The following is a 27776-nucleotide window of genomic DNA, read 5'->3' as shown; positions in this document are numbered from 1 at the left end:
ATTCGTTTGAGAGAAAGGGATAAACAAAAGGTAAAAATTAAACAAAAGGTAAACCTTTTTTAAATTCTTACACACTTTTAAGCATAATACTTAATGTAAAACCACTTGAATAACGTGTAATGGTTAGTTTCACTTACATGCCAGGATTCCCACTGTGCAGACTGGTTATCAGATATGTAACAGCTGCAGTAAGAAAGTTTTTGGTTGCACAAAATGAAAACTAGATCAATCTTGAAATAATATTTGATCATGTTTGCTGTTTCAAAAGGATTTTTTTTACACATTTGGGTCCAGCTCTCTCTGAACACGTACTCGGTGTATTTCATTCCTTTTGCTGTCACTCGAGTTGAAACGTCCAAATCCAGCCTCAAATCTTCACAATGTTAATCTACAGGATCTGAATTAGCAGTGATGTTGTGCTTTTCTCTGTAGAATGCTGACGTCGCTTTAATGATGATGGATAAAACTCTGCCTTAAGCGGCGCTGCATATTAGATACCTCGTTTTAGAGTGAAACACTTAGAGCTTTGATGTGGGAGGAAACAGGAAAAACAGAAGAATATCAAGTTAGCACCAACTGTGCGGCAGAAGGCAGTCAGACTTGTGGAGGCTCGTTCTGTTTCCACTTGTGACTGGAAGTAGGTGTCTTCACGATGTCATTTAGCTTCATAGTAAACTCCTCCGGTCCTGACGAGGAGATCTGAGCATTCAGCAAAGCTTTACAAAGTCCTTTTTTATTTCTTCAGACACTGGTACATCAGTGCTCTTGGATTCAGCATGTAGCGCTCAGAGTTGAGTAACTTGGTGAGATACTGAGGCACCTGGGGCCGAGGAGCCACGTAGGAAACACCGGGGCTGACTGCCATCACCTCTGCAATCTTCTGCTTCATCTCCCGGATCTCCCTGTCCTGCTTCTTCACTTTTTCTGTCAGACAGGCAAAGGTATATATATGAGGACTGGGGGACAGAGATACTGGATGGAGCTAAAATCAATTAGATTTCTGTTCATATCCTGTTTTTCCCCCTACAACAACAGTAATTAGTATTACATTAGGCAGAATAAACAATGAAGACTATAAACAAGCAGGAGAGATAGAAGTCAGAATAATTTAAGTAAAAAAAAGGCAACATAATGTTCTTTCTTTGGTATCTTAGGGGTTCAGACGTGTTTTTCAGCTGCATTTCACAGGCACAACACAAAGTTACCAATTATAGCAGAGCAGCATTGTGTGTCATTTCACCACAGCTGCACAAGACCTCAAGGGTTATGACACACTCTGCAACACAGGTGCCAGGTACAGAAAAACACAGCATAGCAGGTGGTGCTATGAGTCAATTTAAATTTGTGCAGAATTAATTCCTACATCGCTTCAAAAATATTCTGACCAAAAGACGATGCATTACAAGCTGCAGTGATGTTATGAAATGTACAATGCTTCCAGTCTCCTGAATGTAAGATGTTGTTAAATGTTCTCAAGGACAGACAGCAGCGTTTGTGCACACAGATAAGAGTTCAACCAACTCCACTTCAGCCTAGCTGCCCTTTAGATAGTCGGTGCTTTAATCCCCAGCCAGTTCACCATGTCCTCCAAGTACATTTAAACTGGCTCATGGCGTCACTTGCTTCTGTCGGGGGTGAATCGCTGAGCTTTTGTACAAGAATCTCAGCACAATCACATCAGAAAGACTGTGTCAAAAGTTTTTTAATATGCTTTGTATTTCTATAACTTCTATACCTTCAGTTTGTATTTGTAATATAAATTGCTGAAGTGAGTAATGTTGTTGAGTATGTTCTGTATCTGGAATCTGCAAAGCATTTGTTAGGGACTGCGTATGTTGGAAGTTTTGAAGGAGTGGAGCCAAAGTAATCCCACATTGAGACTACTGGATTTAAAACTCCACCAAATCATCAACACTTACTTCCATGCTCAAAATAAATGTCTAATCTGAAGCCAGCTTTTAGAGAACACATATAGTAATCCTTAGCACTTAAGATGAAATGAATAAAAAGTCTTAACAGGATTTAAAATCAAATTTCACAGTTAAACATTAACTTAATCTCTGAAACAGATTGTGAACCTTGAGCGATTTCCAGCTGTCTGCGGGCGTCTCCCAGCGCAGAGAACAGATCCAGCTTGATGCGAGTCTCAGCGCTCAGGTTGTACTCCAGATGTTGAGCCTTCTCCTGCATGGCTGACAGTGTAGACAGCAATATGTCTGTGTCTTCCTCCACACAGCGGTACTTTCCCAAAGCCTGAGTCCATAAAACACACCAGCAGTAAGAACAAATGCAGAACATCAAAGTTTCCTGCTGTGACCCCCTTAGGGAGTCAGTGCTTTGGTTTCCCAAGTTTTTTTTCTTTTCTTTTGGTGGATTCGCTCAGAGGAACCAATGCACTACAGAGAGAATAGAGTTTTCAAACACTGATCACAAACCGGCCAGCCATTCAAAAAACCCAAGCATTATTTTTGGGGGGTTTTCTGAAAGTTGATTCTTTCTGTGTTAACATGAATTATTCAAATATTTTCTGGCATTTTATGAAAGGTGGCCTCAATCCCAGCTCTTTCTAAAGTTAGGCAATGTTTTTATGAAAGACCTGGCATGTTTGTGCATGCATCATGGAGAGACTGTCACTAAAATGAGATCAAATACCACACAGTACAACGATGTACACACCAGATGTCAGACAAAAACGACCATACAGTAAAACTGCATACTGATGTTATGACAAAATGCAATACGTTCACCGCAGGCCAAAATAAAAGCAAACACACTAAATGTCACCCAATAAAAACCATTCAGTTTTCTGACAAATTTTACAGAAAAAAAACAACTCAAACAGCAAAAACTACATCATGACCAAACTCAGGATGACGAAGCACTGGATCACTTGAGACTCACAGACAGTAAAAACTCACAAGTTCATTCCCAAATAAAATAGAAAGATACCTCAACATCTCTCTCTAGATCTACCACACGACTCTCTTTCACTTGATACTCCAGCTGTAGTTGTTTGTACTCTGTCTCTAGATCTTTAACTCTTTTCCTTAACATTTGGGTTTCACAGTGTTCCTGCCTGGTGTAGGAGATGGAGAAAACGTCAGTTTTGAACAGTAAGAGTGGGGTTTCGTTAGTAACGAAGACATTTAATTTGCATTTTATACGTTACCTTTTTCTCAACCTAGCATATATAAAACCAAGTAATTACAAAAGAAGCAAGTAGACAAAAAAATAAAGTGTGGAAAGAGTGATAAAGAGTGAAAAACAAAATGGATGACCATCTCACAGTATGACTGCTGCTGCAAAGTCTTTTTGATTATCCACCAGAATGAATGCAGCATGAAATGCACTGATCACTGCCGCATTGTTAGAGTAATAAATCATCCCATAACCAAGCAGATTAGACAGAAGTAAAACAGAACAAATAAGAAAATCTTGCTCAGATTCATCAATGGAAACTCGTTTCTATTTTTTCATATTTTCTTGTTAGTATTCCAAAAAAAATCAAGCAAAAATAGAACTTCAAAAACACTGCACAGCTTATGATTAAGAAGGTATCATAAGTGTTCAGGCTACATAAATCAAACGTGATAGTTTACTTTAGTCAATCAGGTCCATGCTGCATAGCGCAGTCTGTGTTAAGTCTCACAGTTTGTAGGGACAAAACACAGAACTGAAACAAATGTGTAAGCTCTAGGGGCTGACGATAGCTCTGTTATATTTGTTTTGTTAGGTTTCCAATGTTTATATATAGCTAAGCTATTCCAGTTTTATAGTGAGACCAAAGAGATCTGCTCCTGCAACCCACAGCATGAAAGTAAATAAGGATAATTCATAACATCATATCATATGTTTGACCATGCGCTCCCAGTTGGAAGCAAATGGAAATACACGTTTTTTTTAAGGCTCTGAATCACTTCAGGAAAGCTGAAGATGGCAGGAGTCATTTACCTGTTTGTTAGACTGCGTGCTGCGCTTGCTGCTTCCTCCAGTTTCTGAGTCTGCAGCTCAGCTAGCTGTTTCTCAGCAGAGAGCCTTGCCTCTGCCTCTGCTCTGGTCTTTTTCTCCAGCATCGTGCTGGTCTGCTTGTCCCTCTGCTTGGTTTTAGTCAAGCACAGAATCCTAGCAGGCAAGACAATAAACTGACTTTTTAATAATGTCAAAAAAGACCACAAACACAGCAAAGCAGAAACAGACTGAGATTGAGATTGGCATCCTCACACTTCAAACACTGACAAAAAAGAAAGGTTTTTCTCATAATCCTTGTGGCAGCTAAGTCACCGGGGAGCATCGTCCTTTAAAAAGTGGAGCATGTCTTATCAAAGCTGCATAACATGCTCATCTCACACACGATTTGAAGCCTCTGGCTGATGGATGTGCTTTGATGTGGTAAACATGTTGGGAGTATCACTGTGACTGCATGAATTTATCAAGTACATTTTTCAGTTTTGTATGTGCTTAGACTAGTACTGAAGTGGGTTTGCCTACAGTTAAAGCAAAGTTAAAGTCAGCATAACTTAATTTGTCAGTCATAACCCCAGATTTAATAATACCTTAAATACCACTGCTAAAATGTGTCTTTATGCTTTTAAATGATGTACTTATTATATTAGCAACAGACTGTATGGTTTCTTATGCAGTCAATTTACCGATTTACATTTTAATGACTGTTGAGTCTTTTTTTAAGAAAGAGCAAAAAAAAATTCCCAGCTTATAATGTCTATAAAAATCTGTAAAACCCTATGCAAGTATTGTAGAAAATAAGTGTCTTTCTTCAATTCTGTTTGCATGACTAACACATTTAGGAAGTGTTTTTGTCTGCGTTTATCCCCGTTTTGAGGATGCACTGTGTACGGAGCCAGAGACACAGCTCTCCCTCTGGATTTGGTGGATCACTCACTTGCTCTGCAGCAGAATGTTGGACTGTCGGAGCAGTGAAACCTCTGGTCTCAGGCTCCTCTCGCTGTTAGTCAGGTTGCAGATGTGACTTCGTAGCTCCTGTTCGCTCTGCCTACTCGTCTGCAGGTCGCCTTTCAGCCTCCGCAGCTCTGCCTCCAGCCTGAGAGATTAAAGAAAAGACTTTTCAGCACAGATTTAAACATCTAATACTTAACTTAGCTCAGCTGAATTGAAATTAACAGTGGCTTACTTGCTTATCTGTTCGGCGTGGTAATTCTGAGCCACCGTGGCGCTCTTGTCTGCTGCGTCCCTGTTGGGGCTGATAGTTTTTGAGCTGTTTCTCTGTTTCTTCTCTGTCCTTCCGGCAGGTGGTGAAGGGGTGTTTGTGCTGCCTCTGCGAACCTTTGGTGAGGAGCTCTTGGGCGGCCGTGGGTTTTTGCTTCCCTGCTCCTCCTGAGGTAGATTTTCTGGGACTGCAGATGATTCTGCTCCTCCTGCCCCACTGTGAGGCTGATCTTTGGACTCGGCCACACCGGGTTTGAATGATGTTGGTCGCCGGTTTGATTCAGCTGGCCTCCCCTCCTGTGATGCTTTCTCTGTCGCTCTGTCATCGCTGCGGATCTGGAGGCAATCCACGGTGTGTGCATCATCATGGGTCACCACAGCACCATTCTGGCAATGATACTGACCCGACTCAGGCCTGATCTTCCATTTAGAGTCTGCAAAACACAAGAGAAAAAACAACTTTATATCATAACTCCACTCTGTAGGGGGGGAAACAAAGGCTGCTCACTTTGGTAGAAGAGAATTTTTTATCTTTTTTTACAACTTGAACTGAACTTTCTGCAACATCAAAACTATCCATTAAGTTACTGATAGCAGCCCTGTTTCTTACAACTGACTCTCTCTGCTGTTAAACATGCCCTCTCCTGCTTTTATCACAAGCATTTATTTTGTAACCTGTTTTTATACACTTTTTAAAAGACTTTTCTGTATTTGTCTGATCCCTCTACTGAAAATCAGGGACAAATAACAGTTATTGTACTTCAATCAGTCAGATTTAAGTAACTGAGCCATTTGTTACACCAAACTATTTCTAGCAGCAGTAGTAATACAGAAAACCTATCAGTGTTGAGAACACCCCAGTTCTGATACAACTCATGCTACAGCAGCATCTGTGTCTGACAAGGACAAGTCACTGTTGTGGTGGTCACTCCTAAAATCTGCCTGTAGCTTAGACACAAACAGACAGCTAGGAGCTTGGCAGCATGAATTCTCTCATGATATTTCCATCTGCTTTCTGGAAATGGAAAATGTTGCTTGCCCTATAAAATTCAGTGGCATCCTGGTCGAGCGCATGCAAAACATGACCAAAAAGTACATTGGGAAAATTGCTGTTTTCTTTACAAAGCATCGAGAATGCCAGAAGAATTTCACCGATGACCATTTTTGGGTTGATACTGATACCAAATATATCTAGACGAGTGTGTGGAAAGCGGCATACAGGTCAGCAGAAAGATTATGAAGTATTATTAAGCGTGCAGACTCGATCACTGAGAGTATTTGCTGCTGTATTTACACTTAGGCACACTTGCTGACCATTGAGATTTTTTACTTGGCAGCTGGCCGGGTAATCGCTGCCAGAAGCCAAGACCAAATGTTGCAGACATTTGTGTTCTCACATGTAGCCACCCTCCCCAGAACAAATCTGGGAAATTTCAGGACTGCACTGCATGTGTGAAAATGACTTATGTAAGCATGACAGTACATTGATTTCCACTAATGATACAAATAAAGAAGCACAAAATACCCAAAACAGATTATGCTGAATGATATTCTGTCAGAATGGTTATTTGCAGCAACATCAGTTCTGTTATCATCACTTTCATCTCAAATGGCCACATATTAGGTGTAGATTGTCCTTTTTACACCAAAACTCTGTCTGTCTCGTAAAAAGCATCAAAACAAATGCATTTTTATAGGTTTGTACATCAAGAAATGTAGGCGTGTTTCGATTTAAATAGTTTAGTAGGAACAAAGTATAAATTCTACTAACAGGTCACATAGGCAGACAATAATTTGATCTAGCAGCATATACCATATAACTTTGGCAGCTCTTATGTTGTCACTAATAGAAAAAAGAAAAAAAAAACACTTGGTGAGGATCAAACAAAGGTGACTATAAAAAAAGAAGAGTGAAAAAACTGCAGCTTGTAAAGGATGGCAGCTGGAAGTGTAGCTAAGTGGATGGTACAGGTGCACAGACTTACTGCTGCCGCCATCTGTGCCGGTCTTGGAGTAAACCTGCAGGCCTGGTGGGAGCGAGTGCTGAAGGAGGTGCATGTGGAAGTCATTGTCACTCTGCACGGCTTTCTGTATGCGCAGCTTGAAAATGTTGGTGAAGTAGCAGGTGGCATCAAACCCCAGATAAACTACAGGATATCCAATACTGAAAGTGAACACAGAAGGAGAACAAACGAGTTAGAAGAACACTCTGTAAATTTCAGGGTCTTAAGATAAAAACACAGCTTGTTAAATCACTGAAGACACCAGAATCTGGAATTTCTTTAAAGATTAATTCAATCCATAGCTCTAATTGATTAAATTTGGGTGATAAACAAGCACCGATATTTTCACTGTGACACGTAAAAAGGATGCAATGAATTTCTACTAAAAGGCATATTTGAGTCAAATCAGTATACCAGTGTGCAGCAAAAAGATGTGACAGGTTGGGATGAGAGGTATTAAGATCTTTGAGTCGAAGCGAAGCCTCCGTGTACACAAGCAGAATCCACAGGGACACCGTCGATATACAAATGCCCTTCTCTGAAAAGAAAAATCAAACAATCAGAATGGAGAAACACTGTTTACAATCGCATCTCCAAAGAAGTTGGCAAGCTGTGTAAAATGTAACTACTATGAAGACTTAGACTTAAAAGATTTGGAAGATTCAGTGTGTGTAAAAAATAAGGCGGAAAACCTTTTTTAAAATTTTCTTTTTTCTAAATGATTGTGATCTTCTGGGCCTGAGGCAGCACTGTATTAAAACCAGGATTATGCAGTGAAAATCCCTGTATGGGTGGAGGAACAACTGGATACAATAATGGACACTTCTGTCAGTGAGCACAAGCTGTTTTATCAACAACATCTTGAAAAAAACTGCCTCATTCTCTGGAATGCTGAAAACCTGGAAAACGTCTGGGATCTAATAGATTCAAATTGGAAAAAAACTGGGGGAAATGAAGGAATCTGCATCCTCAGGATGACAGAGATCAAGGGCGACCTGGCTTGTTCTCAGCTCACAGTTCAAAAAGGTATGGTGATGCTTTAGTGACATCGATAACTGTGAGGGCAACACTAATGGTCAACAACATATACAGGTTTTAGAGCAGAATGAATTGCCAACCAAATTAGTTCTTTCTCAGGGCAAGAGAATGCCAAACCACACTGAACACACGTTGCAACAGCAAAACTCTGTAGTGTAACCCTCGGCAAAAAATATGGGATCGCTACTATTGGAGGATGTTTCTTCAGTCACTGCATTTTCCTTATCATAAAAAGGGCAGTTTCTTTGTCATACCAAGTGGTGAGAAAATTCTGCTTTTTCTGCTTTTCTAAAACAAATACTTAATCCAGTCTAAATATGCAAATGAGTCAGTAGTTAAAAAAAAAAGAGAGATCTGTCAGTGGTAATTCGGCTTGGAGTGTAGCAAAAGATGCCGGTTATCCCCAGTCAGTTGTGTCTAAAATGTGGAATTACACAGGTCGATGAAGAAAGAAAGATGTCAAAGCAGCCGGACAGATGACACAAAGCAAAATGCCAAGAAAATAGAAAACGCACAACAAAAGAAATGGCAAACAAAAGCAAATTGGCAGAAACAAGAGTCTGTGCTTGTGACAGTAAGCAAACAGTTAAAAGAAATGGGATTATATCCAGGAAAGCTAATTGTATACCTCACTAACACCTAAACAGAAGAAAACAAGGTTACAATGAGGTGAGAAGGGGGAAACATTCTGGATCTCAACATGAGTTGAGATTTAGGGCGGAAATTGGAAACAATGGTCAGTGACAAGGCTCCATCCTGCAAAGTTGATCTGTGACTGCTTTTTAAGAAAGTTGGAAGCCGACTGATGAACAACATTGTTTTTCTTTTTTTTTTTCTTTAGAGGTACTTACAAAGCCATAATGCTCAGCTGTTAAATGTAATAGCTTTGTGTCATATCTGTCAGTTCTCTAGTTGTCTTTTCACAACAACAAAAAACAAAGGCTGTATGAACATCCTGCAAGAATGGTGATTCCATCATTTCTGCCAGCAGCTGTAAAAGAGCAGTGACAAACTGACTTCCCTGCAGTTCAGACAGGTCACCCAGAGACAATATGTGGTTCAATAAGGAAGGAAAAATACAACAAAGGAGGCCCAGAACTTTACATTAAGCAAGAATATGACCATGTTCACTTTCAGAACTACAGAACTCAGTCACCAAACGCCTGCAGTAATTTCTCCATTTAAACATATGTTATCTTGTTTTTATAAGGTTCTAAAATGAGTTTAATATTATTGCATTCTGTTATCACTCACATTTTAGATAGCATCTCGGTCCTTTCAGGAATAGGTTTCACTGAGTCAAATTTTGTGCAACTCAAAATGAGCAGTACATCCATTACAAGTGGAGATTATTTGTGTGATCAAAACAGAGTTTGGTATATTTTGTTTCATAGGTTGAAAAACAAATAAACCACATACTCACCTGTGTGCCAGATGTAATTGAATAACACATAGGTGCTTGCCACAAAAAATAGCCAGTGCAAAGGGACAAAAATTAAACAAAAGATATCCAGTGTGAAGGCGGCGCAAACAAAAACAACACAAATGACCTGAAAACAGAACAAGAAACACAGAGATCTGAGTTAAATGCGCAAAAATGTGGTCTTTTCCACTACACTGAATATTAAATCACACAGCGGGAGTCCTCACCAGCCCATGGCAGTGAAAAGTGGTGTACACGCTCCCAAAGAAGAGCCAACAAGGCCACAAGTACTCCAGCCTGAATTCAAGAATGAAATCTGCCAGCAGCACCAGCGTCCACATCACCATAAACTTCAGGAAGGTGTATGCACTGCAAAGAGATAACGAATAGCTTAAAATAAACTCAATTTTAGTTGTTATGACAGAATATATATGTGCAGTTGGATTATTCCCGTGGGATTAGTGGGAAACAACTCACTCTGATTTTAGAACATAAATAGATTTCAGATACAGTCATACCACAGTCAAAGCATTACATTAAAAAACAAAACAACAACATTTGAGTGCTGAACCTATAATTGAACAGCTGCATCTTTGAAACACAGCCCATGCTTTAAAATAGAGGCAACAGAAACAATGACTGTCCCCTAATTCATTTTATTAGGCAGTCACAAGCCAAAGAGAAGCTGTGGTTTCCTCCTTTGTTCTGCTCATCCATAGGCTGCCATCACATCACCCCTTCTTTGTTTGGTAACCATGGCAATATTTCATCTGGAGGAAAGAGGGAGCACCACAGCATCCCTCTGCTAGCTCCCAATCTGTCTTTTAATCTCACTAACACCTAATGCATTTTAATCTATCCCATGTTATGTTTATAACTGAGAAATGTTCAGTTGTTCCACAAAATGACATCCAAAAATATAATTATCTGGAGAAACGAGACGGATGGAAAAGGAAAAGCTTATTTAATCACTCCTACAAGTTAAGCTTTAAATGTTTCTGAAAGGGTGTATTTTAATAACAGTAAGTGGTATTATTTCCGGCATAGGCTGGCCTCCAAGTTTACAGATAATGGAAAAGGACCAGCAAAAAATCCTAGTCTGTACATGAAAGTTCAAATACACCTTACTGGAAGAATATATTTGGTGTCACCCCATTGGTATTTCAAATATAACTGACAAATAGTGCGATCAACTCATGAGAAGTAAACGTTTTTTTAATTTTGATAGTAAAAGAAAGGAGAAAAAGCATCAACAGAACATCCTATATTCTTTTAAGGAAATCAGCTTTGTAATATTTCTAGTGAAGTATAAAGATTACGATTATTTCATACAAATCAGTCAACAATGCGCACACAAAGAGAAACAGAAACAACAACATTTTGCCATTCACTGCAAATTCAAGACGATCCCTTCAAAACAAGGAAGCGAGTAAGATTCCACAATAAATAACATAGATACACAAGGTGCACACTGAAAACATGTGATTTCTTTGTTTCTTTCTTCTGTGACAGTCTTTTCTATCCGTCTGGTTGCTTTTCACATTCTGCTTTTGAATGGAAAAAAGAGCTGATTTCTTTCAGCCGAATGGTACAATATGTTTATATATATATAGATATTATCCAGAGCAGGCTCAGGACTGTGCACTTAATAAGGCGAAAGGAAACGGGAGATAGAGAAAAGGCAGACTGAGGAGGCTGAAGGGAAAGCAGGCCGGCGTCAACTTGCACAGCTGCTGCTTTTTTTCTCTCTCTCTCTGTAAACAATGTATGCAGAAGTGAGTCTGCAAAACATTTCCCCGCTCCTTCTGTATAATTCAGCCGCACGGAGGCTTTTTTAAAGCTCTGCAACGGTTACATGACAATATGAGCCGCGGATGAAGTGATGGGACGAGGCAGGCAGGTGAGCAGGATGACGACGGCTGAAATTCACACAAAGACGGGCACAACAACAAAAGCAGCCGCCAGGCGCTCAGCTACCTCTCAGACAGCTTCTCCGTGATTTTCAGCTTTTTCATTTTCCTTAGCCTGCTCGCGTCCACATATCGTTTCTTCATCTTATGGCTTCTGATCCCTCAGCGCTGTTTTCAGACACCGCAGCCGCAGCGGCAGCGACGGGGGGGAAAAAGAGGGCAGAAATAAATAAAACAAACCGGATCCCTCCCTCCCGTATGGAAGAGGATGCTCACTCTAACCTGTGACGATGTCTGAGAATAGAGGCGAACAGCGGCTCTGCGCATGCTCAGCGGTGCTTGCACCTACAAGTGTTTATCGCAGGAGGGGAGCAGATGAACACAATGTAGAGTTGTGTTTATGAAAACCAACCTCAAAGACACACAAAAACCTCACAGAATAAAACAACGCAATCATACTGATTACTGAGGTGCATTTACTGTTCACTATGCTGGAAAAGACACTAAACCTTCAGGTGAACCAATAAATATCTTGAGACCAACAATGGAACTAATTATTATGAGAAATGTAAAGTGGCTTTCTTGTTGTCAGAAAGCTACAGAAATCTATCACCTCAGTTCAAAACAATTTTCTCTTTTTCAGCTTTGTTTTAAAGATTCACTCACCACAAATAAACAGTTTTTGTCATCTCTGTCCCTATAAATGAGGATGTGAACACTTCCATCACCAACCATTATTACTCATGCTTTCTCATTGATCTGCAACTCTGTAAATGACAAATGACTAAAGGAATGCAACAATTGATATTTCTGCACTCATTAAATAGTGATTGAAATGTGCTTTTTCTTCTCAGAGGAAATTCCTGACATGTTTGGGATGATATCCAGAGTCAGTTTTTGCTCTTATGTTTAATATTTGATGGTTTGGCCTACATTGCAGTGGAAACTACCAGCTGGCTCGACCCTACACATCAGGACCCTCCTGTGGCAGCTGCACCAGCTCCTGTGACAACAAATTGTGCAGTAAGTGACAAATACGTGTGTTGGAATATCGTAAATAAATATTTGCACAGTGCACAGATCCAGTCACAATAGTGAACTCTTGAGTTTTGGTCTGTTATGTATTTTGTAACTCTACAAAAATCATCAGTCAGTCATTTGTTATTATACCTTACAGTACAGATTTTATAGAAATATAGTAATAATAATAATAATAATATAGTAAAGAAAGCCATTCATTGGAGGACATTCAGGGCTTTATTTCTCTGTAACATGCAGCAGCGCTTCTTCATATAATCATTGTCTCAAACTTATCTCTACCATCTTATACTGATAATTGAGGGCAACGTCAAATCGTGAAGTAATTTTTCCTCGAGTACCTCATGCATCCTTCTCTGTCTGTTTCTCAGCCAACCCCTGTCCCTATGCTGACCAATACAGGAACTGTCCTGAGCTGAAGCAGCAATATGGCTGCAGTCACACCGACGTGGCCTCTTGGTGTCCCACCTCCTGCAGGTGCATAATCTAAAGGTGATAATCTAAATGCCACATGTCCACATGTGCTCTGACTCATCTGTCAGTTTCAATAAAGACGCTTATCATAAAAACTTGTGTTTGTATTTCTCAGTTTGCTTATCCAACATGAAAAAATTTACCACTTTGTGCTAACAAAATTTTTTTTAAAAGCGTGTGGTTCCACACTTCTGGCTGTTTGACCTGTTCAGTAATTAGCAGGGATTAAAGTGGAAATTCATTTTGGTGCATGGATGTTCTGGACAAACACAGCCTGGAGGGACAGGTGCCCTTTGACAGTTTGTGAGGTGTAAACTCACAGGGAGGAAGGAGAACAGATCAGAGGGTGGATTTGGCAAAGGTTGGGGGGAAAAATTAAAAAAAAAATGTTCCCAAAAGCTGTGCCAAGAAACATCCACAGAGTGAGACCACACCTGGGGCCACTGGCTAATAAGATTCCCCATTGATAATCACAATATCTTTATGGAATCATAAAAATACAGGCCTTATCCTTATACAATCTTATACAATGGATAATATCATGTAAACTTACAATAAAGTCCACTCTTATGATGAATGTACTTTTTTTGTTACTATCAAATTCTCACAGTGAAATTACATTTAGAAAAAGTAAGACTAAAGTTGCCGTTAATGGTGGCAGTCTGCCCTCAAAGATCGCAAGATGGTCCCCTTTTCTTTCAAACTACATGTTTTTACAAAGGTTGCACATTTGAAAAAGATGCACTATCTTACAAACATCTGGAGCGAGATAGTTTGCCTCTCCTCAGGGGCGAACCACACATGTTGTGGTTACACAGCAGGCTCTTGGTTCAAATTAGGTGGTGTTTGTGTGAGTTAGGCTCATTCAGTCTACATTTGAGAAGCACAGATGGATCTGCAGGCTCGTCTGCTAGTAGTTTATCTCATTTTTACAAGCTGTCTTGAGTTTCCACTCTGCACATTGAGTGGAAGCTGTTTCCTTTTAGCTCATAAAATGATCCTTGCCAACTTCAGCATTTGATTTCCTATTGCCGCATTATAACACACGCTGCCATTGTGTTGGAATTAGCTCTCTTTTCAGACTTGTTCCATTTATAATAAACACTCGTGAGGATTGCAGGAGCGAAGCAAAAACAACAGGCCACTGTATTTGCTTGACTTCTGCATGTTGATATGTGGGGAAAGCCTTTACTGGCAAGCAGACAAGTTTAGAGAAATTAAGCGCATTTGTTTGTTTTGAATGGAAGAAGTTCGTTATCACATGGATAAACGGGTTCATTTCAACACAATCGCAGTGCGTATGACTATGCGGCAATAAGAAACTCCAAAGAGTGAATTCTTTTATGAGTGAAAATGAAAACAGCCTCCACTCCAGCCGGGTGGAAACTGACACAGAAAAAAAAAGAGCCAGACAAAGTAAATTCCTAGCAGACGAGCCTACAGATCCATCTGTGTTTTTCAAATGTAGACTGAACAAGCCTAACTCAAATAGTGCCTGATTTTAAAGAGCCCACTGTGCAGCCACAAAATGTGTGGTTGACCCCTGAGGAGAAACACACTGTCTCAGCTTCAGATGCTGGAGAGAAGGATCATTTATTTCAAATGAGCAGACGTTGTAAAAACATGCAGTTTAAAAGAAAAAGGGGCCTTTTTGCTGGTTTTTGAGGACAAATTCTGCTGCCATTAACAACAACTTTAATCTTCCTGTTCTTTTTAAGGTTTCCCAGTGGGTACTGTCAAATAATGGACACTAGCACCCAAAGGAAAAGGGGAAAACAGAGTGGGGGAAGACATGCAGCAAAAGCGCTTAGGATGAGACTTGCATTGAGGTACCACAGCCTCTGCTCATGGGACACCCACCCATCCAGTTAAGTTATACAAGACATCCAAGGTTCCTTGTTTGAATTCTCCAGCTCTTCGAGAACTGGAAGATTCTCTCCAAGAAAGAAAGTCTTTTTTGCCTAATGTTTACAGCAGTGAAGGTGGCAGAGTATTTGTAACAGTAACAGTAACACAGTGCAACCCTGCCACTTTCTAAAACTGTAGTAGTAGTATAGTGACAAAAAATGACATTAATCATAAAAGTTAACTTTATGGTAAGTTATGTTTATTCGGTGGAGACACCACAAGGTGTCTGCTGTTTATTACAGAATTGTTAATATGTTGTATGCATTGTTTGAGCAACAATACATATAAATTTATGTCGGAGGATTTGTCTGATCGCATTAGGTCTTCCTTAATATTTTTAGAAAATATACAGTAACTATTAAAAACAAAAACGAGTAGAAGAGGAAAATGTATGTATATGAAAGCACAATACAAAATATTGCAGAAGGTAATGATAAAACTGCTTAAGTCCTGCATTTTTATGATTCCATAAAGATGTTATGATTATCAATGATGAATGTTTTCAGCCAGTGGCAGCGGGTGTTGTTTTAAATAAAAATAAATTTCCTCCCAACCTTTGCCAAATCCACCCTCTTATCTGTTCTCCTTCCTCCCTGTGAGTTTACACGTTACAAACTGTCAAAGGGCACCTGTCCCTCCAGGCTGTGTTTGTCCAGAGCATCCATGCGCCAAAATGAATTTCCACTTTAATCCCTGCTAATTACTGAACAGGTCAAACAGCCAGAAGTGTGAAACCACACTCTTTTTTATGTTAGATTAGCAAACTGAGGAACACAAACACAAGTTTTTATGATAAGCGTTTTTATTGAAACTGACAGATGAGTTAGTTCACAGGTGGACATGTGGCATTTGCCACTTGCAGGAGGTGGGACACCAAGAGGCCATGTTGGAGATGCTGTGGCCCTACTGATGCCTCAGCTCAGGGCAGTTATTATTCTGGTGAGTGGAGGGGCAGGGGTTTGGAGAGAGAAAAAAACAGAGAAGGATGCATAAGGGCCTGAATAAAAATTACTTCACAATTTGACATTAAATTCAGGCTCTCCAAACATTAAAAACATAACAGAATAGATAGTTTTGTGGCAATGGTTATCTGAAGAAAAGCTGCTGCATGTCACAGTCGGAGAAATAAAGCCCTGAAAGATGTCCTCCAAAGAATGGCTTTCTTTACCCTGATTTCTATCAAATCTGCACTGTAAGGTAAAAAGATCTGTTCATACTTCCAAATAAATAACAGATTTAAAACTCAAGAGTTCACTATTGTGAATGGATCTGTGCACTGTGCAAATATTTATTTACAATATTGCAGAGGTAGATTGAATTTAAGTGGCTGAAAACATGTTTTTCATACTTATTATCTACACAGTGAGACTATAAAAAAACGAATGTGGAGACAGGAGGAGATGCTACTCATTCTGTCTGCAGTCTCCTGTCTACAATAACCAATTATTATAAAGCCCTGTTGATCATCTTCAGAAATGACTGTGTGCATGGGAGCAATGATGTGATGTGTTGTACATGTGATACAATACATTTGCTTCTTTATTTATGTCATTGTTTTTCTTTCTTTGACAAAAGTATTTTATTGGTTTTATGGTACTGTGATGTTCTCAGTTTTCTGCCCTCTCTCACTTAAAATTGATTGAGCAACACTTTGCTACCAGGTGTAAATTTTCTCTTTCAGCTTCGGATGTCCTTTAAATACTGTACGACAGTTTGTGTCTTTTGCATAACTACAATCTTCTGCCTTCGTTGACAAAAATGAGTTAAAGAAAATATATTCCAACATACGTATTTGTCACTTACTACACAATTTGTTGTCACAGGAGCTGGTGCAGCTGCCACAGGAGGGTCCTGATGTGTAGGGTCGAGCCAGCTGGTAGTTTCCACTGCAATGTAGGCCAAACCATCAAATATTAAACATAAGAGCAAAAACTGACTCTGGATATCATCCCAAACATGTCAGGAATTTCCTCTGAGAAGGAAAAGCACCTTTCAATCACTATTTAATGAGTGCAGAAAGATCAATTGTTGCATTCATTTAGTCATTTGTCATTTACAGAGTTGCAGATCAATGAGAAAGTGCATCAATTAATTTCAGTTTAATCTGAAGTAAAATGACCCTTTGAGTCGCCCATTGTGCTCTGAAATATGCAAAAAAAAAGGGTACAGGAAATAGAAAGCATGTTTCTTTCCTGATATTAAATTTGCTCACAGATAACTTTGAGGACACATAATCCTTCAAAGTTCTTCAACTAGTGTAATTCAAGAACACATTAACAGTCATGTGCATTCATTTAAAGTGAGACAGCAAGCAGTTTTCTTTGACAGAGGACATGTCAGATGTGCAAAATGCTTACGGTCGACAGTAGTGGCAGACGTAGAAGTACTTGTATTTGGAGTTGGGACAGTAGGCCATAGCACAGCCAATCTTGTTAGAATCGTGCCAAACAACCTGTGCAGAGAGACAAGATACAAAAGTGCTGAACTCATTCCAGTTTTGTAACAGTATTGTGTTTTCCAAGCAGACTGATGACAGTTTTCATGTGAATGAGTTAGAATTATCCAGCGATATAAATAAACAAACTGTGAATACAACTGTACCTGTGTGTAGTGTCCGACCACTCCTCCGTTGACGGATCCAACTCCGTAGCGGAAATCCTTCACCTCGTTGTACCAGGCCTGGATAGCATTAGACCAGGTTCTCTTGTCACTGGACATGAACAGATTCTCCCCACAGCCGCTGGCTACAGTCAATGAGAAGGAGAAAGAGTCTTTGTATATATAATATATAGATTATCCTAATTTCGCTAAAAGAGCAGACATAATACTGTAATGTAACTGTGTGAGTCAGTGTGTAGCCACTTCACCAAATGCACAAAAAAAATACTGTCACAACAACGTTGTGTTTCAAACCTGTCATGATGTTTTATCATTTAATCTACGACAAGGTCTGATTTTTCCCAGAATTTCTTAAAAGAGGTTGATACAATGCTTTAAAAAGCTGATGACTGCGAATGATTTAATAAATCCTGGCTGCAATGAAGAGTTAAGTGTCACATGATGGTCTAAATCAGTGTTCCAGTTGTTATTATACTCTAATTACCCTACAGAAGTATGGATTTATTGTCATTTCTGGAGTGAAATAGTGTAAATATTGTACAGAAATGCTTTCTCTGTGCATACGAGATGACATCATTTTTGTGAGATTTATTTACTGCTGATCACTCTGGAGCTGGAAGGGCTGTGTGACATGGAGCAGGTATTGGCCCATTTCTGAGCGTTGGCTCCCGCTTCACTGTTCCAGCTCTGTGGGGAGCAGAGGATACAGCAGCCATAAAGTCTGCACATACAGTCGACTACAGAATACATCCTGTGTGCAATGCAGGTGCTCTGTGCTTGTGTGGGACTTCATTAAATTTTTTATGCTCTGATAAAGGCCTTAGATGCGAGAACACCTGACAGTTCATGTTTGGAGAAAGACTTTCAGAAGCAGTTTGCTTTTCAAATGAGGAAATCATATAAAAACTGTATATGTGGTTAGTGTTTACCATTTTCTTCATGTTGCTAGCAGTGGGCTGCACACCTCTTCTCAGTGCATTATGCTTGTTCACAATCTCGTTCTTTTCAGTGGTGGTAATCAGGATGGTCGCTAAATAAAAAACAATTACATAAGAAAACAAACAGCTGACTATGAATGAATATACAGAATCTTAATGAGGACTGATGAATGAAGCAGTTTCACTCACGTCCATCCTTCCGGTGTGATTTCATATAAGAAAGAAAAAAGAGAAAGGTTCATTTATTGCTTAATAAATCACAGACCAATGTGCTTGAAAATGTAAACACAAAATCACACCCCTGCTGATACTCACTTCCGCGAAATCTGCCGAGGTGACAGGCACCTGAAGGGCAGCAACGAGGCTCAGGACACACAGGAAAGACAGCGTGTACATGGTCGTGGTTGAAATCCAAGACTGTCCACCCTCAGAACCTGCAGCTGTGACTTTTATACGCAGGACCACACTCACATGTGTGGACTGAATACACAAACTCAAGGGCATCCCATTTTCTGAGAGAAAACAAACTGAAGTGAACACGGCACCTGTTAAACATGGTGATAAACTGTATATGTTTTCTCTCTTTGGAAGGTTAACAAGGTGAATGTGGGGAAAATCAAACAGAGCACAGTCCTAAATTAAACCCTGATACCATCAAATGTTGTCCTTGATAGTTTGTGAAGGACCTTCTCAAAAATCTAAATATGTGCAGAGGTTACACAACATGCAGCTGCATTATTTCTCATGTGGGAAATCTCAAAATCTTTCTATTATAAAACTGCATGAAATATACAATCTCATATATTCATCCACAGGCAGTGGATATAAAAAGTGGAGGTTAAAGTACATTTCCTATATCCATTCCTTCAGTCCTTTAAGTTTGTTGACCTCATGAAAAATAGTTTTTAAATAGATAAATGTAAAAAGAATCATACAAATTAACGTTTGGTTAATTGGTGACTTTAAATTGCCCCTTGGAGAGAGTTTGAATGTGCGTGGTTCTGTGATGGACTGGTGACCTTGTCCAGGGTGTACCCTGCCTCTCACCTTGTGACCTTCTAAATTTGATCACAGATTTTTCAATACTGCATATATTTGGGTAATGAGAACAAACCAAAACAAGAAAAAAAAAAGAAGAATGATTTGTAGTATTCAAACTTTCTTAACTTTCAAAGCGTTACAAGCGCTGTCAGTGTAGTGATAGTAAAAGCTGTGCCTAAGTAAACAGTAAAAGTTTAAGCATCAAAATATGTTTAGTGCCAGATGTAAAGCACTGAGAATGCTAAAATCATCAGAGTGAAGTTGCTGTTGATAAAGATGGGGCTAATTCTAAGGATCCATCCATTTTCTATACCCACTTAATCCAATTTAGGGCCGCGGGGGAGCTGGAGTCTATCCCAGTTGGGCAAGAGGCAGGGTACATCAGCAGGTCATATTCTGTAGGATATTTTTTTGTTAAATCGAAGCAGTCTTTGAGTATATTTTGCATGGTCAATCTAAATCTACTGCAAGTCAGCAAGCATTTAAAGGTAGAATATTTAGGTCTGGACAACACTGAATAAGACACACTAAAAGGGAGCAGAACATTTACAAATATGCAGCATCTGAGGAAAAGTACGCTACTTCAAAAGATTAGGTTGTTTTGTTTAAACTTCCCCAAAATATATGTAATCATTATGTATATGTATTTCACATAACTGATGATCATAAGTTTATGAAATGTGAGGAGTTGTTGCTTTTCCTTATAATTTACTCCTAATAGGTTTTGTTGTTAAAAAAATTAAATGAAGTGACATGTGATCTGCTTTTCTCATTATTTTATATGGATTTTATGTACATAATATCACACAACAAAGTGAGTTATAACTGTAAAATGTTGCTTCACACTTTAAAGCATGAGTAATAATGATCGGTGATGGGAGTGTTCGCATCCTCATTTATGACAACAACTGTTTATTTGTGGTGAGCAAATCTTTAAAACGAAGCTGAAAAAAGAGAGAATTTTTTCTGAGGTGATAAGTCTCTGTAGCTTCGTGATTACAAGAAAACCACTTTACGTTGCTCATAATAATTTCTTCCACTGTGTTCATCTGCTCCCCTCCTGCGATGAACGCTTGTCGGTACAAGCATCACTGAGCATGCGCAGAGTCGCTGTTCGCCTTTATTCGCAGACATTAGTTAGACATCTAACTCCAACCGTTAGAGTGAGCAGCATCCTCCCATACGGGAGGTAGGGGTCCGGTTTCTTTTATTCATTTCTGCCCTCTTATTTTTCCCCTGTCTCTGCCGCTGCGGCTGTAGAAGTCATATTAGAAGCCATAAGATGATGAAACGACATCTGGACGCGAGCAGGCTTCGGAAAATGAAAATACTGAAAATCACGGAGAAGCTGTCTGAGAGGAAGCTGAGCGCCTGGCAGCTGCTTTTGCTGTTGTGCCCGTCTTTTTGTGAATTTCAGCTGTCGTCATCCTGCTCACCTGCCCACATTTTCATTTAATGTGGCTGTAAAGGATGTGAAAGGCGACCAGACAGATTCCAAAAATGAACATTTCAAGAAAGAAACAAACAAATATCTTTTTCGTTGTGTATCTTTTCACAAAACATGACAGATATGTTATTTATTTTTGGAAACTTATACGCTGCCTTATTTTTGAAGAGTTGTTCTTGAGTTTGCTAAATATACCATTTTTTCCCCCTTTTTTGTGTGTGTGCATGGCTGACTGCCTTGTTTGAAATATTTTTAATATGAACTTACACAGCTGATTTTCTTAAAACAATTTAAGATGTTCTGTTGGTTATTCTGTCTCTTTATCTACTATTGAAATAAAAAAGAAAGTTTATTTCTCACGACTTAACCATATTTGTCCGTTGTATGTAAAATATATCAAATTTACTCCACCAGTAACATCATCAGGCTTCGTGGCAATGGAATATTTTGTGGTGTTCCTCTTTTGTTCCACCTCATTGTTTCTGAATTATTTGCAAACTCCTCAGCTAACCTATATTGACAAAATAAAAAAATAAAAACACATTAAAAGCCTAACTTGTAGGATAGATTTAAGATGCTGGCTCTTTCTCTCTTTTTTTCCCTGATTATATCAATATAAATTTTCATTTATTTAATATCAACTTCATGTTTTTCACTAATAAAAATAATGTGAGATAAATGTAAATACATCAGGTCTAATTCTAATTAAAAGGCAGATTTGAGCCATTTAAACTAAGCTTTCTTATGTTAGCAGTCAGTGAAGCCAGAGGGAGTAGAATGAGATAAGTGGAACGAGTTTTTTTCACTGCCAGTGGGTCCAGCGATAGCAGAGGTCCTCTGGTTTGGTTGAGCTCGATAAGGCCTGACTTGCCATCCTGTGTGGCTTATCAGCTTCAGCAGCAATCCTCAACAGTTGGTCCCAAAGCCAGAAAATGTTTATCACACTGGCGTCAGTTTGGCGTCCTTAACGATGTAGTTAAATTCAAATCTGATATTTTCTGCTACTACAGCTACTAACTCTGCACGTTTAATGGAAAACACAGCCAATCATCAAGTGGAGGGGATACCTTTCACCTATTTTAATGAAGCTGTGTTAGAAAAGATAGCATGAAAAAAATATTATATCACAATGAGACATGATGAACGAGTTGGAGGGAAATGAAATGGCAGAAGTGCGAAAACACATCTCCATGGGCAGGAAGACACACAGATCTGTTACATCATTGTGTTCAGACTAAAGACTGTTCATTTAGTCTGGCTTGTTATCTCGCCACATCAATGTCCCTTCGGATTAGAAACAGGATGCCACAAAATAATAAATTCAATTAACTTGAAAACCAAGATTAAACACCCAACTGCAGCAAGTACAACTAGCTGTTCAAAGTAATAGCCTGTTTTTTGGAAAAACAAACAGGAGGGGCTAATTGCACCGAAAATAGTGTTGAATGTCACTTGTGATAAAGGAATCCTTTTCATTCCTGCAAAGTTTTATAAAGACATAATTTTTGCGTGTAAAAAAATGTTTGAATTTGTCTTATATTTGCAGTCATGTGACTATAAAAGTGATGACACCAAACTGCCTGAGTTAATGAAACAGCTTTGCTTTCCATTCAAAAGAGGAACAAGCTGCAGGACACAAATTACAAAAAGTAAGTAGTGAGCTTTAATACTTTAACTAGCTGATAGAGAATACAACAATCCTGGCAGTGAAACTATGGTAGAGGAGGATGAAAATAAAAAACACAAACTGAGATTACTGGAAGGCAGGGTGAGAGGAGCAGAGGTGAAGAACATGAGCGAGGCGTACTGACGCCTGTAACACCTGACAGAGTGAAAACACTTGGGCTAAAATACACAAGGGAGGTAAAGGGAAGAGGTGAGAACAATTAGGGCAGAATGGGTAATCACATGGGCGGGAACACTAACAAAGACTGGAAGCATAGCTAACATAGAGGGAAGTGATTCTCTCGAATTAAAACTAGAAACAACGTCCCTGACAAAAACCGGCACCATTACAGAAATGCCCTCCAACAGCTGCACTGGAATCAGAGTTTCAGGTCCCATGATTACTCCTCACTATCCTGAAGTAACACCTGTGGAAAAGGAGGTCCTGTTACAGGAGCAATCAGATAGGCCTCTGAGTGCTGGGAGTGATGTAAACGTACAGCTTCCTTCCTTTAATTGAGTGCTTCTAAATGCAAGGCAACAAAAATCGCTAACAGGCCACTTAGCTCGCCTTTTAAGCTGTCGACACACAAACAAGGACATATATGAACCACAGCCAACTGTAAACACATCTCTTCTGTGACATGCAGAGGCACTGACAGATCACTTTCATCAATAGAGACTTTAAAGAGGGGGTACTATAGCATTCCAAACACATGATCTCAAATCTGAATATTGAAGCTGGTGCCACAGTAACCACATACTTCCTTATATTGTCTTGAGAAGCCAATAACGTATGGAATGGGTGCACATTATGGGGCCTTTGTGTACCCAATGCTTCATAAAGTGCCTGTTCATGTGCGATGTGGTTGTTGTTTTACAAGTGAGCGTGATTGCTATGAGTTCAACCAGTGGCCAAAGACTGAGCTCTCCCAGAACATCAGGCTAAATTCAACAAGCCTGGTTCATGTCAACCATTCGGTGTTGTTCTTTCTGTGAGCCACTGCCTGTTGGATGGCTTGTCTCACTCAGTAGTGCTCAAACAAATGTATATTAAACAAATATATGGAGAGGGGTTTCTAATAAGCAAAACATTAATTCATGCAGGAGTAGTGCTGTGAAAAAGGGAAAATTCAATAATACAAGAACAATGCAACAATTTGGAAGTTTCATCCAGTCAGTTTATTTTCAGACAAGCAGGTGAGTACAGTCAGTGCTTCGGTAAGATTTAGGTAAGATACTTTTACCAAAGCAGTGTTGCATAGTAAGTTTTTGATAATTTTTTTTGCCCGGTTGATAAAAAAAATTATTTGACTGGTGTTTATATGTTTTAATGCAGCTATAAATGTACATTAAATCATATGATTAATAAGTTTCCCATAAGTGGATTAAGATTTGCTAGAGCTCTTTCTTTATAAAGTAAGATTGCATGCCATGCTGTTTATATTGAATTTATTATTAAAGAAAACACATTATAGCATGAATATGTATGCATATATACAGTTTGAGTGTGTATACTTCAGTGTGCAACATGGCTTTTAACGTGTTAAGGTATTCAAAGGTGTTCAAAGATGACAATCCTTTGACGACCAGAGTGACCGAGTCGTGATGTGAGCCTTTGTGAGCGCATTCAAGTACGGCACACATGAATTGGAAACTCTTCATATACATCAAAACCAATCATATTGAGTCAGAATATTGTGAGACTTCTGTCATACATCCTATTTTAACAGAGTCAATGAAAGGTCATGAGACTTTGCACAGCAGCTATGCACCCTCATACATTCTCAGTGTAGTTTCTCTATTTTCTAAAGAATGACTTTTGTGTCTTTTGCAAACTTCCATGACAAATTTCATCCATTAATTTTTCATGAAATATATTTCTGTATGAAATTTATGAAAATTGATATTTAGAAAGATATGCATGAGCCAGGTATTCGTAGGGGTTATCACAAGGGGGAGGCTTAAGGCTCTGATAAATGTTGCATAAGAACAGTGAATTATTTTTTTCCAGAACTGCAGTCTTCTGAGTACTATTTCCCACTCTTGGCCCTAATAATGAATAAGCCCCATGAGTCTTTACATCTGCTTATCACTGCTGCCCCCGTAATCTGACACAGACATTTGCCATGCCCGACATCTAAACCGAAGACAGGGCAAACATTCCTCCTTCTCATCCTGGTAAATCTGTTCGCTATTAGCTACTGTCAAACAGATGCAGGGAGCGAATCTATATGCTTCACTCAAGAATGGTGTGGTCATGCAAGGGTCACACAGTCATGGGTCGTTATTTCAGCAGGCAGCAGATACATTCCAAGTACAGCAGTTATGTGATGCAAGAAAAAGTCCTCTTAAAGGTCATGCCTTCTGGGTAATAGTTTAGACGTGGATTCCACCAGCTAATTGTAAATCAATTACATTAATTCTACGTGAGAAGTTCATCCTAAGTTCTAAATGACATCAAGCTAGTTTCAAACTAGTGATTTAAAATCACTTCCTTCATATATCTATCTATCTATCTATCTATATATATATATATATATATATAACTGAAGAACATAAAAATCATACACCAAACTTAAGCTACTCTTTCAATTCTTGCTCAGTAAAATTTTAAGTGATCTTTGACACATTTGACACATTTCCATTGACAGATTTAGTAGATTAAGTTGCATGGTGTTGCTAGAGTAATTCAGTATAAGAAGTAATTGTCTTAACAGGAAACTGACCTTGAGCAAGACAAAATCAGCAACAGCTGAGGCGGACATCCACAAGAGGAACATGGAGAGAGCTCTTCTTCAGGAATCACAGCAAGAAAACTACAGTCATTTTCATTAACCTTAGAGCAGTGTTTTTCAACCCTGGTCCACGGGACCCACTGCCCTGCATGTTTTTGATGTTTCCCTCCTCCAACACACCTGATTCAAATGAATGGCTCCTTATCAGGCCACTGCAGAGCTTGATGACGAACTGATCATTTCAATCAGGTGTGTTAGGAGCCTTTTTTTTAAACGTTATAGTAGTGTGTAGAGTAGAGTGGAGAATTTGTCTTGGGAAAAGTCTGTGTTTCCTGTGTGTGCTTCTAGTTAGAACAGTGTTTTGTAATTTAAGATTATTTGCACATTTTCTCTCAGTCTATACATGAATCTAAGCCAGGTTCTGTTTTTATGCTTCAACATACATTACACAATATGATAGCACAGTGGGTGATGTGTAATGAGCCAGGAGTCTCACCCACAATAGATGTGAAACAGACTCTGTTAATTTGTCCATTTATTTATAGTTTGTTAGACAGAGAAGGTTTATATCACAACTTCCATGAGTTTATATTGAGAAACTGCATTAACTTGTAAAAATTCCTCTCCAACAATATTCTCTAGCTGAGAGAGAAAACATATATTTTCATAATGACAGGCTGCAGTTTCACAGAGAATATAAATGATTCATAGTGGGTAATTCTGTCCACTGTTGCATAATCACCCATCTGAATGCTTTACAGTTGTAAACAACTGAGAATACTGATTTAGTCAACAAGTTGTTATGAAGTGTCATCATAATATTCTCATTTATAGTTCTGTCACAACCAACCACAGCCCTTACTATGAAATTGCCCACAGGCATTTAAAGTATTTTCAGTGTCCTCTAAATTTGAATGTATGTTATTTAAAGTGTACTTTCTCATTTGTCTGAAAGAGAAAGTTTGAAAGAGAATCTTTTCGAATATTTTTAGAAATAATAATAAAGAATTGTTTGTATGGCACTCCTCTTAACAATGTTAAGTGTTTTGCAAGCAGTGATAAGGTCAGTTAGTCAGATGGATGTTCACAAAAAACATGGTAATAAAATGTGTGATAACTGTATTAGACATTGCCAGAGGCTTTCCTAAAGAGAAGAGTTTTAAGATTAAGATGAGGTGTGCCTGATTCTAGGGGAGAAAAGTTCCAATACGATTGGAGACTCTAATGGAAAAGGCTGGATCTTCCTTTGTCCCAAACTATTACGTGGGACTAGTTGGTAAGGCAGTGTCTGCAGATCTCAGAGACCTTGAGGGGACTGTGACCAAAAAGACCATTAGAAAGAAATTAGTATAATAGACTAGAAGCCATATCCTTACTTCCAACTCAGGACTCTAAATGATGCAGGGATTTCACGGTGTCTTCACCATGGTCAAGACTGAAGCTAAAACTCAAAAGGAATGTCAAATAAAAGTCAAAACTCATGTGTCTGTTTCATTTGATGATTTGGGTGGACTATCCTTTTAAAAATGGATAAAGTATAAAAATGCAGCCAAAGCACACCATGAAAAACAAGTGCCAGATATCATTACAAAACAAAAATAACTTTGTGAATAATTCAGCGACTAAATTATTTTGATAGCTAATATTCAAAATGATTTTGGAACTTAATAAACTGCAGATTTTCAGTTACAGGTTCACAGTTTCAAAGAAACATAATTTGTCACATAGAGAATGTGTAATAAAAACTCACAATCCTGTGATATTAACTACCTGATAATAACAAACCAGTTGTTCTTTTATTCATTTTGAGATTCAGACAAAGTTAACCAATAGAATTCAAGTAACATTTTATTTATTGACAAACCTCATAACACGCTGTTTGCACTTTGCAAACCTTTTTAATCTATTTTCAGGTGGCTTGGCATAACTACTTGTTCTCACGTCCACCACAACAGCCTTCTGGTGACCTTCGGTTTAAACCAACACAGCATGCTCTCATACACGTACCTTCTCGGAAACTAACAAACATTATCTCATTGAGCTTTTTGTGGAAACCAACAAAGGCTTGTCACATTGGAAACTAAGCACTGATTTGGCTTGAGGTGTTAAACTGTCATGAGAAAAGCTTTAAGATGGGAGGCCAGACATATGGCTTCCCACATACAGCTGACACTGTACATATGTGGGCCCTTTTCGTAAATAACTCTTGTAATAACTAGCATGTGGGCCAACATTTGAACAGCTGAATAATCATGTAATTAACGTATATCCTGTTTCATGTAGCAGCTGGAAAGTCTTTGATGTAATCAGGAAATAGCTGGTTAATAGAAAGAATTTTACTCCACAGCTG

The 27776-nt window shown here is 38.9% G+C and overlaps 3 protein-coding genes across 3 annotated transcripts in view; 1 reads left to right on the top strand and 2 right to left on the bottom strand.

Moving 5' to 3' along the window:
• znf106b (zinc finger protein 106b) overlaps positions 1-27776 on the top strand; it is a 154286-nt gene that overhangs the window by 36360 nt on the left and 90150 nt on the right. The window lies entirely within an intron of this gene.
• On the bottom strand, positions 40-11835 carry LOC140267435 (macoilin). The gene is made up of 11 exons (XM_072362706.1): positions 11626-11835; positions 9876-10017; positions 9649-9775; positions 7602-7725; positions 7170-7348; positions 5150-5618; positions 4901-5059; positions 3952-4122; positions 2950-3076; positions 2079-2253; positions 40-924 (listed from the first exon to the last, which is right to left on the bottom strand). The coding sequence occupies exons 1-11, from the start codon at positions 11700-11702 to the stop codon at positions 734-736; spliced, it is 1941 nt and encodes a 646-aa protein (XP_072218807.1). The 5' UTR covers positions 11703-11835; the 3' UTR covers positions 40-733.
• Positions 15781-18945, bottom strand: LOC140267307 (cysteine-rich venom protein TEL1-like). Its single transcript, XM_072362539.1, is given in 7 exon segments — positions 15781-15938; positions 16780-16864; positions 17336-17430; positions 17580-17722; positions 18194-18284; positions 18527-18627; positions 18835-18945. Coding segments are annotated over 7 exon segments (744 nt in total). The 5' UTR covers positions 18932-18945; the 3' UTR covers positions 15781-15806.

The sequence above is a fragment of the Leuresthes tenuis genome, unplaced genomic scaffold (assembly GCF_036924035.1).
Source record: "Leuresthes tenuis unplaced genomic scaffold, fLeuTen1.0.hap1 SCAF_13, whole genome shotgun sequence".
Classification (NCBI taxonomy): domain Eukaryota; kingdom Metazoa; phylum Chordata; class Actinopteri; order Atheriniformes; family Atherinopsidae; genus Leuresthes; species Leuresthes tenuis.
This window is presented reverse-complemented; position numbering and strand designations above follow the sequence as displayed.

Coding starts and splice junctions, on each gene's coding strand:
- LOC140267435 (XM_072362706.1), bottom strand. CDS start 11,702: ATGAAGAAACGATATGTGGACGCGAGCAGGCTAAGGAAAATGAAAAAG. Junction 5,619..7,169: donor CGGCACAGATGGCGGCAGCA/GTAAGTCTGTGC, acceptor TGTGTTTTGCAG/ACTCTAAATGGAAGATCAGG. Junction 5,060..5,149: donor CACGCCGAACAGATAAGCAA/GTAAGCCACTGT, acceptor TTAATCTCTCAG/GCTGGAGGCAGAGCTGCGGA.